At 47.1% G+C, this 14588-nt stretch overlaps 1 protein-coding gene across 2 annotated transcripts in view; it reads right to left on the bottom strand.

Annotated features, from left to right (window-relative positions):
- Window positions 1-1638: 1638 nt before the first annotated feature.
- Window positions 1639-14588, bottom strand: part of Slc24a4 (solute carrier family 24 (sodium/potassium/calcium exchanger), member 4) — a 138407-nt gene continuing 125457 nt past the window's right edge. For both annotated transcript variants that reach the window (NM_172152.3, NM_001362345.1), the window contains exons 13-17: window positions 14096-14262; window positions 8280-8394; window positions 4322-4434; window positions 3830-3895; window positions 1639-2427 (exon numbers count right to left, since the gene is read on the bottom strand). In NM_172152.3, the coding sequence (NP_742164.2) occupies window positions 2275-2427; window positions 3830-3895; window positions 4322-4434; window positions 8280-8394; window positions 14096-14262 (614 nt within the window). In that variant the 3' untranslated portion in view covers window positions 1639-2274. The remainder of the gene's footprint in view (window positions 2428-3829; window positions 3896-4321; window positions 4435-8279; window positions 8395-14095; window positions 14263-14588) is intronic.

Below are 14588 nucleotides of genomic sequence, written 5' to 3'. Positions count from 1 at the left end.
GTTTCTAACTGCAGTTGCGAGACACTATATAGCTTCCAGAAGATTCTGAGGGGGAGAGGGAGGCTACAGTGATGTTCTCTGCAAGCTTCTCGAAGATGCGGAGACTCAAAACACAGTGCAGGAAAAGCAGGGGCATTTAACAAGGGCAGGTATTACAATATGATTTGAAATTTTTCTGGGTAAATTAAATATTCCATGGGGCGTTTTTGACCCAAGAAGTAAGATTCACACCCCCAACTCAGAGCAAATCATGCCACTGTGCCAGGCTGGCCAATCTAGTGTACCAGCCAGAGCAGGAGGGGTGATGGAGACCTTTGGCTTCAGCTCTGCTACCTTCTGAAGCTAAACTAGAGTCACTTGATGCTAATTACTGATGAGATGAGAGTAATCCATGCGAACACTACAGAGAAGTTAGGAGACAGAAGCACTCGGAGCTTGCATGCGCCTGTGAAAGGAAGGTGTGTGTGTGGTGTGTGTTTGTGTGTGTGTGTGTGTGTGTGTGTGTGTAGTGTAGTGTAGTGTAGTGTAGTGAATAAGCTACCAGGGAGTAGATCAACTCTGAAGCCTCTTGCGCTGACTTTACACTGGGGCACCTTCAGGCTCCTGCCCTCAGCCCATCAGCTATTCTTTTTAAGGGAGATTACATTGCCTCACTCTGAAGACCACCAACTTCACCCAGATAGACAAAGAGCAAAGCCGACTTAGGCGAGCTACTAATACTGATGTGAACCCCGAATAGAAGGCTGGTAATGGGAGCGAGGTCTCAATGCAGTTCTGCTAAGGGAACTTAAGGAACACAAGCTTGAACGCTTTGTCCCTTGAAATTCAGAGAACATTGCTACAGATTCCACCATGGGCCCAGAAGGACTGGGCTGCTAGATTTACAGTAGCCACCGATATTAAAATCACTAAAAGCCCTTCTCTCATTACCCTGGGTCACCCCATGCCTTCTACTGTGCAAAATATCTCAGTATTCAAAGTGCATCAGATCTGATAGACTTTTGCAATAGAAACATTAAAAAAATAAGAACCTCACTATATAAAATTAATTTGTGCTTTCTCATTAGAACCCAGGGATGGTTTATAGTCAGGAAACCATTACACAGAGATTTCAGAGCTACAAAGCAGTCAAACATTGTTTCATATTTTCCTATGTTTGGGTCCATCTCCCATCCCTGGCTTTGCTTGTTGTAGCAAACTCTGAAGTTGAAAAGACTTAGCTCTAAAAATTCTAAGGTACGTTTTTCATACTTGGCTTCAGCTAACCAGAGAGAGCAATTTGCTGAAGCTCTTTTCTTGTCCGTAACCATCACTTCTGCAATTGCTTGGGCATATAAACAATATAAACATTGTGTCTTTCAATGGGGTAGTTTTGTAGCAGATCATTAACAGAGAAGTTACAAACCCGACAGGACAGGGCATGGCATCCTAAGGTCTGAAATGTGTAGCTGTGACTACATTCCCCACTGTGTCTCTGAGTTAGCACCTATTTCTGGGCGGTCTTCCACCTTTTCTATATTCCAAACCAAATCGTCTCGGAGTCAGCATGGGATGACACACAGAGGGTTAATTTTTCTCCAAGGGTCACCTTTTTGCTCCCTGTTAATGATTCTTTTGAGTGGAATGATATTCTTCAAGTATGATGATCTATATGTGATGTTTTATTTTTAATATTTCATTGCTCAGTTTCTGAATGTGTCAATAAAAAGGATAACAGTATTCGCTTGCTTTTCTCTCTTCTATTGAGAAATTATGTTTCCACTCTTCCTAGTTTTCCTATAACTGCAGTGGTTGGAAGCCCCTGCAGGTTGATACCTTGTCTCTTCCAGTGTTCCCAGCAGAGTCATGGTAACACAGTCTGCTTTCTCCAGGCCCAGAGGTGACACTTGCCTCTGGACCTACTTTGCACTCACCTAGGACACCTCATGTTCACAGGCTGACTCATTTCTGAGGCTGCCCATGTAACAGAAAGACAAACAGCACACAGAAGTCCTTTTGACTAAAGTGTGCAAGAGAGAAGAGATATGATGCATCCCTGCAGCTGGTAGCCAAGAGTCTGTGGAGCTGCTCAAATAACGGCTGGACCCTGTCATGCGGGAACAGATGCCCATCAGCCTGGCCCGTGACCAGACAAAGACCATGGTGGCCCTTCCTTCCAGCTCATGAAAGAATTGACAGTGGCTGCCACGGCAGTAGAGACCTGTGTGGAGAAAGAGAGAGAGAGGACGCCAGCATCTCGGTGGCAACAGCAGTTTCCTGGGCAATGGTTCAGCTTTAGTCGTCTTCTCTGCACATGGGCAAGTTGACGAAGGTAAAGACATTAAACTCTATCATTATGGAGAAGCACAGGAAGACAGCATAGAGGACCAGCACGTAGATGCCCAGTTTCCGGTCCAGGCGCCATTTGTTGAGGTGAATACCAAGGACCTGGTAGGAGACAGGGGGAGAACTAGGCTTGGTGGGGCTGAGAGATCCAAGGGACACTTTACCAAACAGTAACAGTGTGGACTCTAAAACTCTTTCTACAAAATGTAGACAAGATTCTGGTCCAATTAAGACTAGACTCTGAGGCTTGTCCCATGCTATGGTTGAATCTACAGCAGCCACTCTCACGAATTGGCCCTCCCTTATGAGACAGGTCACTTCCTCGGGGTACAACATGGTCTTACCATGGCCCTTCTCTAAGGAAACCAGATCTCCACCTTTGCCTCGGAACCTGGCATCATAATCTTTACTCTTCAGCAGATTTCCCAGGCTCATTTGAGCCGTTCTGGGTAAACTTCTGCTGGGGCCTCACTCTGTTTTCCACATGTTGGGAGAACAAGCTCCCCCACCCCTACTCTCACCCCCACTGCCCCACTGCCCTAGCTCTTATCCCTGAATCAAAGCTTCCCTGGGCTGGACCACAGCTGCCTCCACCAAGCAGAGAGCTCTGTAAAGACAGAACAAGCTGGCCTCAAACCCCAATTCTGCTTAATGTCTTAGCCTTGAGTTTTTCTGCAAAATGGGACTAATAGTACCTTCCTCATGAGGGCTGGTGAGAATTAAATAAAATACCATAGTTATGAAATGCACAGCATAGGACTGCGCATGAGAGCAGGGAGGACCTTGTTGTAATTACTCATTGTTCTGAGGACTGTCATGTCCACTATTGTCAGATCAGCGAGTGTGGAGAATTCTCTCTCCCTGGACTAGTCAGAAAGAATTGAAATGGGAACTGGAAAAGGGGATAACATTTGAAATGTAAATGAAGAAAATATCCAATAAAAAAAAAGAAAAAGAAAGAATTGAAATGTAATTGTGTGACATGACAACCCTAGTGATATGTTTGTATTTGTGTGTGTGTACACATGTGTGGGTGCATGTGTGCATGTATGTGGGTACGTGTAGAGGTCAGAGGACAGTCGTGGCTGTCATTCCTCAAATGTTATTCACCTTATTTTTGAGACAGTCTCTCACTGAACCTGAAATATTCTAGTTTGGCTAAGATGGATGTCCAGTCCCTAAAGATTTGCTTGTCTCTGCTTTCCCTAGGATGAAATTACAATTGGGCATCACTATGACCCCTTCTTTTGATCACATGGGTGCTTGGTCAAGCCATAACTGACCAGGGTCATTTCCCAGGTCCCCTGGTGACACCTTACTTGCTCAGGATAAAGTACCACAGCGGTTGCAGTTGCTCTTGCTTTGGGGTATCTTTAAGTATATACATGTCCTTGGCTTGCCCCTCACCCTGGAGGGCAAGTAACAGGGAGATGTGCCCAGCCAGGCTGAGCTGCATGAAATGAAGTATTCATGGTGCTCCAGTTTGGAAATGACAAAAACTCACAGTGAGAGCGACAGAGCCCAGCAGCAGCACCACGGAATAGACCAGACCCCGGCTGTTGATCTTCACCTGGAGAGTGAAGCACATGAGCCACAAATCTCTGAGTTGGTCGGCCAGTCTATTCTAAAAGCCCCACCTTCAGAGTATTCATTTTCTCTTTTGGGAAACAGGGCTCCTGCTGATGGATGCAGGATAGTCAGAGCCTTATGACAAATGGGGAGCCATGGGTGCAAGTCTGCACTTGGTTCATCAGGAAGTGGACTGGGATGGGGACAGGTGACGGTGGGCTTATGCAAAAGGAAGAGGCACCGAGGAAGATGCAGTAAGCATGAGTTTCCTCCTGCAGGCTAGGCTGTCACAGACGCCATCGAAGAAAGTGGATGCAAAGGGCAAAGGGTAGCACATCTCCCCAGAACTCCAGGCTGGAACTGAGAGAGCCTCGTCCCTCCCTCTGAAACATACCTATGCACTTCTTCAGGAAGTGGCAGGACTTACTGTGGATCCATAATTAATAACCATGGTCTGCAGGCCCCACGGGATGCCAAGCCCCACCAGGATATCAAACACGTTGCTTCCGATGGTGTTAGAGACTGCCATGTCTCCAAGACCTGGAGAATAAGCAACACATTCCTTCCATCAGGAGTGGATCTCAGGGAACCCTCATTCCCTCTCTGAACCCCTCTATCGGGGCTGTTCAAAAGAAGGGGAGTCCTTCTCGGGCTCTATGCTTGTAAAATATCTGTGTGGTCTAAGATTCCTTCTTTTCATGAGACCTAAAGGTTCCTTTTGTGGGTGGGATCTGTACGTGGATGTCCTGACACCACACCAGCACTTCAGATGTGGCCTTATTTAGAGGCAATGGGCTATGATGAAGGCATTAGGCTGAGTCCTGGTCCTAGAGTCCTAGGGAAAAGAGAAATCCAGATATCAACAGTACATAGGAGAAAACCATGCAAGCACAAAGGTGGCCAAATAGAGTTGGGAGAGGAAAAGGCTCATAGCTGCCAGAAGGTGCCAGCCCTGCCCACATCCTGACCTTCATTTTACAGCCTTCAGGAATGTGAGGTGTAAATACTGTTTAAGTCCCCCTGCCAACATTGGCTTTAGCAAATGAACACAGGCTCCTCCGTTATTCTCCTGTCCGACTTGACAGCTGCCGTGCTCAAGGGCCTACCGCAGGCTCTGCTCCCTTTAGTTCTCTCAGCTTTGCTGGGTTTGGGTGGGACCACCACTCTCATGTGGCAGGTGACCAAGGCCTAACCCTTTGCTAGAGGCTCAGCCTCAGGATGCTGGGCCCACATCCTTTCTACCAAGCCATGATTTGTATCTGTGCCTGGACAGTGGTATCCATGTCCTTCTCTGGGTCCACAGAGCATCAGATCTTACATTCTGGTGGTTTTGGAATGATGACCTTTCTCTTTCCAGACAGAGGCTATTGTTCAATCCCCTTCTTGCCCCACTGTCCAAGACCTTGTTGATCACACAGCCAAGGCACTTCCTCTCTTGAAGAACTAGAACAACTTTAAGAAAAGAGTTGGCAGAACTCTGATGTTGTAACCTGGCACCCACAAATGTGAGCAGAAGGCCCAACCTTGGAACACAAGTGTCTACAAACATAACATCACTTAGGTAGCTGTGACACTCATCAGAAGCCCATTCAGCATCCAGACCTGTATCTTCACCATCCTCCTGTGAGCCAGACCTCCCCTCCTGTGTTCTCATTGCTGTTCTCTGATGACCCCCAACCCCAGTGCATGCCTCTTCCTTCCTGGTGTGAAAAATTTTAGAATCTTGGCAGCTTAGGGCTCTGAGGTCTGGACTCTGGTCTAGCAGGCTCCCAGCCTCAGGTCCCATGAAGGAATGTGCTTGGGACCAACTCCTTGTACCTGGTGAGGATAGGCTAAAGATGTTGGAATTTGGAGAGGAGGGGTTGAGTGCTTCTCAGGGCAACTGTCAGAGCTGCACAGGTAGCCGGGAAGATAAGTAACTCTTTGAGGAGCCTTGGAAAGTGTGAGTCACACCTTAAGGAGTGCACATGTCACCTGGGGTTTCTGTAAGAAGCAGGTGCTGACTGAGCATGGCTGTGTAGGATCTGCGGGTTTGGATATGTCATTGGGGGTGCCCCAGTCAATACCTGCCAGGCTTTGCCTGTAGGGAGCCCTATGGAGGTTGGTGCAGATGCTCCTGTCAGAGCACCTTTGTGATTCCCTGCTTCACACAGTTGACTCTGAATGGGGCTCCGAACCCTTTGTCATAGAGACCCTTCTACTCTGACCATGTGGACTGGGTTCTGTCGATCACATCACTATTAACTTAGGACAGCTTGGCACCCCAAGCCTCAGCCTCACACACATTTCTTCCACTGTAGCTACTGTGCAACAGTTTCCTGCTATAGAACCCTGCTTATCCCTGTTCCTAAATGAGACCCTTCATTGAGCCCATTGGGACCTTGAGGCGTCTAGAATTGCAATACTTCCTGCTTGTGTCTAAGGAAAACATCCTTTTGCCTTGTCTTCCCTTAGCTCCACTCAGGGGAGACTTTGTTACCTTTGTGCTGTGGACTATGTGAGACTGACTTCCCCTAGGCTCATGTGACTGAATGTCTGAGAGGCCCCCGTGACCCTCAGTTTTCTTCTCACTCGATGTATTGTGCAAGGAGCTGTCCCTACCCTGCCTCTAATTCATGACCTCCCAGATCCTCTGGCTGTGACTGGGTTTAGAATTTTTACAGATGCCAATAAATAAAGTTATACTGAAGTAAGTGGGCTCTAATCCAGCTGTTCTTGTAAGCAGGAAATGTGGCTGCAGATACACAGAGGGACACACAGCCCATAACAGCAGAAACAGAGCCCACAGCGGGACACAGCTACAGGCCAAGCGAGTCAGAGAGGTGTGGTTCACACGGAATCGAGTAGGAATGTGAAGAGTGCATAGGCCCCACAGGCCCTGGGGCCCTGGCGTCAAACTTCCGGTAAGGTAAGTTCAATTGTGTGGAGCTGTCCTGGAAAGGGCAAAGGTCACCCAAGTAAATTCCATTCCCCTCAGCTGCTGCTTCCAGTGACCTCTAATTCTGTCAGGCACTTGCCTACCTACTCTCCCTACATGCTCTCACACTGCCTTCTCTTCAGGTCTTCTCAGCCTTTGAATCTCTTGGAGAAATGTGCCTTAATTTGCAGAGCCAACTCTTCTCCCTGGCACTGCCCTCTCCAGCCTCCATCTTGTTCCACCTGGGTCACTTCCTAAACCCCAAAGAAAGCCCATACGCAAAGCAAAACACTTCACATCTTCTAGAATTCAGGAGAACAGACAGAGCCAGTGTCTGGGAGTCCTACGATGCCTGCCTGAGTCAGACATGGCTCTCATATGTTATGGCTTGGACCTACAATGTTTCCATCAGCCTCATGTTCTGAGCACTTGTTCCTCAGATGGAGGAACCTGTTCCTTAGATGCATTGTGGAGCCGCTGGGAAGTGGAACCTAAGTTTTGACACTGGGTCACCACTTCCAGCCTCTGGTTCCCGATCCACCGCCATGTGGATACTCATTACCACCCATGCCCAATGCCACATTGTGTGCCCTGCAGTTTCTGCTGTGATGGGCTGAGCTCTCTGGAAACCACGAGCAAAGATAAAGCTGTCTTCTTTTATGTATTGTGGAGTAATTTGGTCGCAGCAGAACAAAAGTAACTAAAGCATATAATCAGTCATTTGCTGTATGACTTCTAGGTGGAGGCTCTGTCCCGTCCCACACTGTAACCTCAGGACATGTCTCCTTTAAAACAACCACATAGGAAAGCACTTTGAAAGATCTAAGGGAGTCCATCTCAGTATTTGTCAGAGTATAGCTTTTTCTTCTGGGCATACCAAGACCATCCCATATCCATCAAGGAGCAGAGATAACCTCAGCCCTGTAGTCATGGCGACGAAATGAGTGCAGTACATTGACAGAGGGGCCTGTGGTGAAGGGGGTGGGGGTGGAGTGGGGAGACTATTGACTTCTCAAGCAGGAGAGGGATGAAGATCATCAGACCTTTACCTGAGAGTCTACCTACTACTCCCTCCTGCCTCCAAGTAGCACAAAAGCCTATTGGCTCTAGCATCCTCTTGCCCACCAGGGCCTGTGCAGCTAGGATGCAGGAGGGAGTTGTGGGTGGGCTTCTTGATGCAGCTCTCACAAGGTCATCGTCCATGGTGGGGTGGGACTCATAGCAATGCAGGGAGGTTTGGGGGTTACCCATATTCCTGTAAGTGGCTCCTCCACACCCCCCCTCCCCCATGCTGGAAGTAAAGCCAGTAAACTCCCTGGTTCCCCAAGCTAGAGTTGGATGGAATTTCTTTGGTCTGTCATCAGCGCCCTGTATGGGGTGGATAGATATTTGTCCATGTCTCTCCAGGAACAGGGAAGGAGACAGGGAACTTGCCAGCGGGGGATGGGGGCTGAGGCTTAATCCATACCTTGTCTTGCCACAATTAAGCTTGCCATGCAGTCTGGAACACTTGTGCCTGCCGCCAGGAAGGTGATGCCCATGATGACATCGGGGATCCCAAGTGTGTATCCAATAATAGTCACCTGCAGAAGAGGCCAGGGTCAGGGATCAGGGCCAACTTAGAATGTAACGGCCCTGGACACTCCCTACCCTGTGTGCTATTTTTACAGTTTATTTTTGAAGACTTTTTTTTTTTTTTTTGAGGTGGGTCCTATATAGTCCAGGCTGGCCTTGAACTTGGCAATGGAGCCAAAGGTGACCTTGAACTCTGAGTCTTCCTGCTTCCATCCACCTCTTAAATGATGGGATTACAGGCATGCAGCACCACACCTGGTTCATGTGGTACTGAGGACTGAAGCCAGGCCTTTATGCATGTCAGCTGAGCCACAGCCTCAGCCCCTTAAGAAAAACTATAGGTTTTGTTTGTTTGTTTGTTTGTTTTTGGTTTTTGAGTTTTTTGTTTTATTTTGTTTTGTTTTGAGACAGGGTTTTACTATGTAGTCTTGGCTAGCCTAGAGCTTTCTAGACCAGGTCGGCCTCAAACTCATAGAGACACTCCTGTCTCTTCCTCCCCAGTGCTGGGATTAAAGGTGTGTGCAATCCCCTCAGCAAGGAAATCTTCTGTATGGCCCTGGCTCCACCACACAGTATCTGCTTATTGCTTTAACACTTTCTTTAAAATTGTTTATTTCATTTAATTAATTAACTAATTAATTAAATGCGTATGAGAGTTTTGCATGCATGTATGTCTGTGAACCACATTCATGGAGAACCCAAGGAGGCCAGAAGCATCACATATCCTAGATCTGGAGTCACAGATGCTCGTGAGCTGCCGTGTGGGTGATGGCAACTGAACCTGGGTCTTTGGGAAGAACAGCCAGTGTTCTCATCCACTGAGCTCTCTCTCCAGTCCTGCATTAAACTTTTTTTTTAATAAAATTAAGTGAAAAGAACAGTTAACTACCAATTTTAAAGAGCCATTGACAATTGCTATTAACACATTTCATCTACAGGTGGGTCTCAACCTCGAGAACACAGACGATCCTTATTAGCACCACGTTACAGGGTCTCACTCCCAACGTGAGGCTTGCATTCAGGTTTAGTGCCCTCAAGCTGCTGGGCTGGGAACCACATTTGAAAATGTCTGAGAATCCTTGATCTTGTTTTGGGGGTGTATATTAGGAGAAAAGTGGGGGGTGCCCAGATCATATTATCAGTATCTGTTTGGTAACTGTTTTTTCATGTAATAATGTACCGTGAATACCTCTCCACTCACAACTCTCATCTAAGCACATTTTAAACTAATGCTTAGATTTCATTTGTATTGCCTGCGCCTTCTAACTAATCCCTCACTAATAGATATGGCTTCTTGTTGGATTTCTATCAAAACTTTATGTATAGCAGTCACTCTACGAAGGTATCTTACTTTCATAATCTTACCCATGCTATGATTTACTGCCCACTGGTGAGGAGGACACCATTATTATGTCATATGAGAACCAGAGAGATTAGGTACAGATCCCCCATGGACTCCAGCTGCTCAGCATTGGAATCCCAGCCAAATGCTCCTCTCCATCAATGTGTCTGTATGCCAGTCTCTGAACTGACATCATTTTACTTCCTTTGGAGAAACTCCAAGACTCAAATCTGTCCCATCAAGGGCTTCTTGAGATCTTGAATGCAGTCACACAGTTGACAGTGTTTGAGACAACGACACTTCAAAGCTGGCTGGAGCCCTTGGCTGCAGAGTTTGGGCAGACAGATAGAAAGCCCTGGAGGCATTTGGGCCACCCTGGTTTATCTTGCAGCTGCAGCTTGCCTCCTTTTAGAGAAGTGGTGGCCCTTAGAATTGATCACATCTCAGTTGTTGTGGCTAGCTTTGTCAGTTTGATACAAGTCATCAGAAAGGAAGAAACCGCAACTGAGAAAATGCTTTCATAAGATCCAGCTATAGGGCATTTTCTTAATTAGTGATTGATAGGGAAGGGCCCAGCACATTGTGGGTTGTGCCATCCATGGACTGGTGGTCCTGGGTTCTAGAAGAAAGCAGGCTGAGCTAGTTATAAAGAACAAGCTAGTAAATAACACTCCTCTATGGCCTCTGTATCAGCTCCTGACTCCAGGTTCCTGCCCAGTTTGAGTTCCTGTCCTGACTTCCTTCAATGATGAACAGTGATGTAGAAGTAGAAGCCAAATAAACTTTTCTTTCCCAATTTCCTTTGGTCATAGTTTTTCATTATAGCAAAAAAGAAAAGAAAAGAAAAGAAAGAAAGAAAGAAAGAAGAGAAAAGAAAAGAAAAGAAAAGAAAAGAAAAGAAAAGAAAGAGACAGACAGATTTAAGGCAACCTTATAATCACCCAGAAAGGTAGTATCTTTCTGAATGTCTAGATTGAGGGATTGTCTAGATGAGGTTGGCATTGGGCATGCCTGTAGGGGATTGATTAACTGTGTTAAATGAAGAGGGAAGACCCAGCCCACTATGGGCAGCACCATTCCCTAGGTTTTGAGTCCTGAACCATAGAAAAAGAAAGAAAGAAAGCCAAGTACTAAGCATTTATATATTTACTTTTCTCTATTCTTGAGTGTGGATGTGATGCAGTCCTAAGTTCCTTTAGGTTGCTTTCTAGTCCAGGTATATTTTTTCACAGCAACAGAAACAAAACCAGGACTAGTTAATGATCTCAGTCCTAGCCACTGCTGTATGACTCTGGACAAACGGACTTGCTTCCCTGAGGTTCAGCTCTCTCATGGGCTCAGTAGCAAGGATGAAACAAGGAAGTGTAATGTGAGTACCAAGCCAGTACCACATGCTCCTGGTGCAATGTTTCCTCTTGTTTCAATTATTGTTTGCATTCTATGGGGACAAGAAAATGAGAGCACTCAGATCTCAGGGTTCTGAGAGCTCCAGACTAACAACACTTCCCAAGTGCCAGGTTCAGCTGGTACATGTGCGTTACAAAAAGAGCCCTGGGAAAAGAACTTCAGATGGGTTTGAACATACTGGCTACACTGAGGGTGGGTCCTACACACTACCAGGTACTCCTGGTCTTGAGTGGGGACAAATACACCCCATTTTATGAGACAATACACACTTCTAACATGCCCTGGCCTTGGAAGGGGATGGGATACAGGGACAGGAACAACCGATCTATCATGATCAAGTCCACACAAGCCACTAGCTGTGATGATGAGTTTTGAAGAATCTAGGTGATTCTAGACATCTTAAGAGTAGTAACCGAGTGTGACGGTTTGTATATGCTTGGCCCAGGGAGTGGCACTATTTAGAGGTGTGACATATCTACTTGTTGGAGTAGATATGTCACTGTGAGAGTGGGCTTTAAGATCCTCACCCTAGATGTCTGGAAGTCAGTCTTCTACTAGCAGCCTTCAGATGAAGACGTAGAACTCTCAGCTCCCTGCACCATGCCAGCTTAGATGCTGCCATGTTCCTGCCCTGATGATAATGGACTGAACCTCTGTACCTTTAAGCCAGCCCCAATTAAATATTGCCCTTTATAAGACTTGCCTTGGTCATGGTGTCTGTTCACAGCAGTGAAACCCTAATTAAGACATCAAGCTACCATGGAGTTCCTAGAACTGTCTCTCCTTTTATAACTACTGAACCATATGGCTAAGAAGGAGCAGGGTGGAGGAATAGATAATCCACACAATTTGTGTGTATGCCCATATGCTCCAGGGTCAGGGGTCAGGGATATCACATGGGTCTTTTTCTACCCTGGACTCAAGGCCTGTACTCCAAGCCTCCAGACGTGCAGACTTTAAACAGGAAGCAGAGCTGTGTTCCGAGCTTCTCTTTGTTCTCCAGTGTCCCCAGTTGTGCTTCACTTCTCCCTGGAGCCTCATTAGGACATTATCCATAAGCATGGACCACCAGAGAAGGCACACCTTAGAGTCAAAGTGAGCTCAGAGACACTCTCTTCTTACACACTCTTACCCCCAGGACAGTTCTAAACCAAGGCCATCAACATTCAAAGCCCTCCCACAGGTCAGACTGGCCTAGCAGGGTGTCTCTCATGCCCCCAGTCTAACCTGGGCTAGGAGTCTGGTCTTCTAAACAAAAGCCGGATTTGTAAATGAAGATACTGGAGGTGGGAGTGTCCCAGCTCATTGCCACTGAGAGCTACTGACCCCATTTTCCGTAATAAGAGAAGAATCTCACAAAATCTTTAATCCCCATCCCTACTCAAATGTCGCAACATACTCTTTTTTTTTTTTTTAACTTGTCATGTTTTGGGAACATGGTTTAGTAAGAAACATCACCCGGTCCCTTTAAAACATAAAGATGGCTACACTCATTCTACTGAGGGAAATGAGAGACGAGATTCAGTTATTTCAAGGCACAGTTATCGTTTTTGAGAGGTGTCTTTTTCTAGGGATGTGGGTAGAAACTACATCAAGCTCTTTTCCCAACACAGAAAAACAAGCCTCCCCCCGCCCCCGCCAAAAAAAAAAAAAAAAAAAAAACCACAAAAAACATTCCATGTGCTATTCAGGATCCTAACAGCTATGTTCTGCACACACAGGGTTGGGGAGAAGGGAAATGAGGTGGTGGCTTCGTGGGGAGCAGGGTGCCTAACAATAGGCCAATGGCCTTAAAAGGCAGTGGTGGTCACCCCAACTTCACAGAGGGGCTCTGCTTGGCTCCAGGAGTTGGGTCAGTGAGTCACCTGCTCAGTTTGAATGGTCTTAAGAGGTAGAGCTAGGCTTCAAATCTATTCTCTTGGGCAGGGTTTGTGGCTCAGTGATCCAGTACTTGCCTAGCATATGCAAGGCCCTGTGTGGCTCCCCACAGCCCATCCTTCCTGCTAACCTGCATTCTTCCTATACAGTGGTTCTCAACCTGGGGGGGGGGGTGGTTCGGCCCTTTGGGGGGGTCAAATGACCCATTTACAGGGGTGGCATATCAGATATTTACATTAAGATTCACAACAATAGCAGAATAACAGTTATGGAGTAGTAACAAAAGTAATTTTATGGTTGGGGTCACCACAACGAGAGGAACTATATTAAAGGGCTGCAACATTAGGAAGGTTGGGAGCACTGCTCTAGGGTAAAGGGTAAGGGGCTCTTGTGCCCACAGAGAACTTCTCCTGGCCCCACTGCCTCACAAGCCCTGCTCACCTTCCCTCCTGTGGGCCTCTGTGTTAGGAAGCAAAGGAAATGACTTAATGTTCTGCAAGCATCTGACAGATAGATGCCCTTCCCAATGAATGGAAATCCAGCCCTGTCCTCTCTAGTTGCTCCTAGGCCCCCTGCTGGAAACCTGCACTAGTTTTCAACTCTCCCCAGCTATTCATACAACTGTGAGTTCTCCATGCCTCAGTTTCTCTATCAGTAAAATGGGGATGCTAAAAGTACTTATTTCATGGGTCTGCTATCAGGCTAAAACTGGGCTTCTACAAAATTGTGCTGTGTGCTTGGCACACAGAAAGGGGCAGCTTTTTGACAGAGAGTTCTGGCTACCTCTCACTGATATCATTTCCTTCCTTTATATTCTTCTGATGACCCTAGAAATGAGGGGCCGGTTACTTTGTTCATCCCCCAACCCCAGAGCAGTCTCTTGCATGTCTCCCCTCCCAGTGCCCATTCCCACCTCAGAGGGAACAAAGAACAGGGTCTACCCTTGGGCACACAGCAGGAAATGTTAGTGCTCTGTTAATACCACACTCTATGAGAAAGAGGTTGAGGTCAGCAAGGCCGGTGCTTGCCCTCAGGTGGGACCTCAGCTTGGAAGACACTAGGCAGGGGCTCCCATCACTCACCAGCCACACCATGAGGTAGGAGAACACGGCAATCCACAGAGTGGCCGTGATGAAGGTGACCATGAAGAACTTCTCCCAGCGGGGCTTGCTGCAGTTGGGGATGGTGACACACAGGAGGAAGATGAGGGGCCACGTGAACACCCACTTAGCCTTGTCGCCTTTTGCCTCTGCAAGGGGGTGTGGGGTAGAACAGGGAGTGGGAGAGAAAGACATTGGGTTACACGGCTGCTAGTCTACCCTTGCTCTACTGTTTCAAGTTAACCTTGGTATGACTTTAAGCTGCTGAGGCCAAAGAATTGTCCTCATCAAGTCACTTGGAAGAATCAGGATCACCCAAAACTTTAGTCCATTGTAATCCTTAAAATGACCAGATAAGGAAGGTGAACCAACAGCAGGGATGGCGCCAGTACAGGGGAACGGGGAGGGGGCAGGGGATATCAGCTCTGGTATCAGGCAGCCTGGAACAATTCCATCACCTCTTCCGGGGATAAGG

Source organism: Mus musculus, chromosome 12, assembly GCF_000001635.26.
Source record: "Mus musculus strain C57BL/6J chromosome 12, GRCm38.p6 C57BL/6J".
NCBI classification, from domain to species: domain Eukaryota; kingdom Metazoa; phylum Chordata; class Mammalia; order Rodentia; family Muridae; genus Mus; species Mus musculus.
This window is presented reverse-complemented; position numbering and strand designations above follow the sequence as displayed.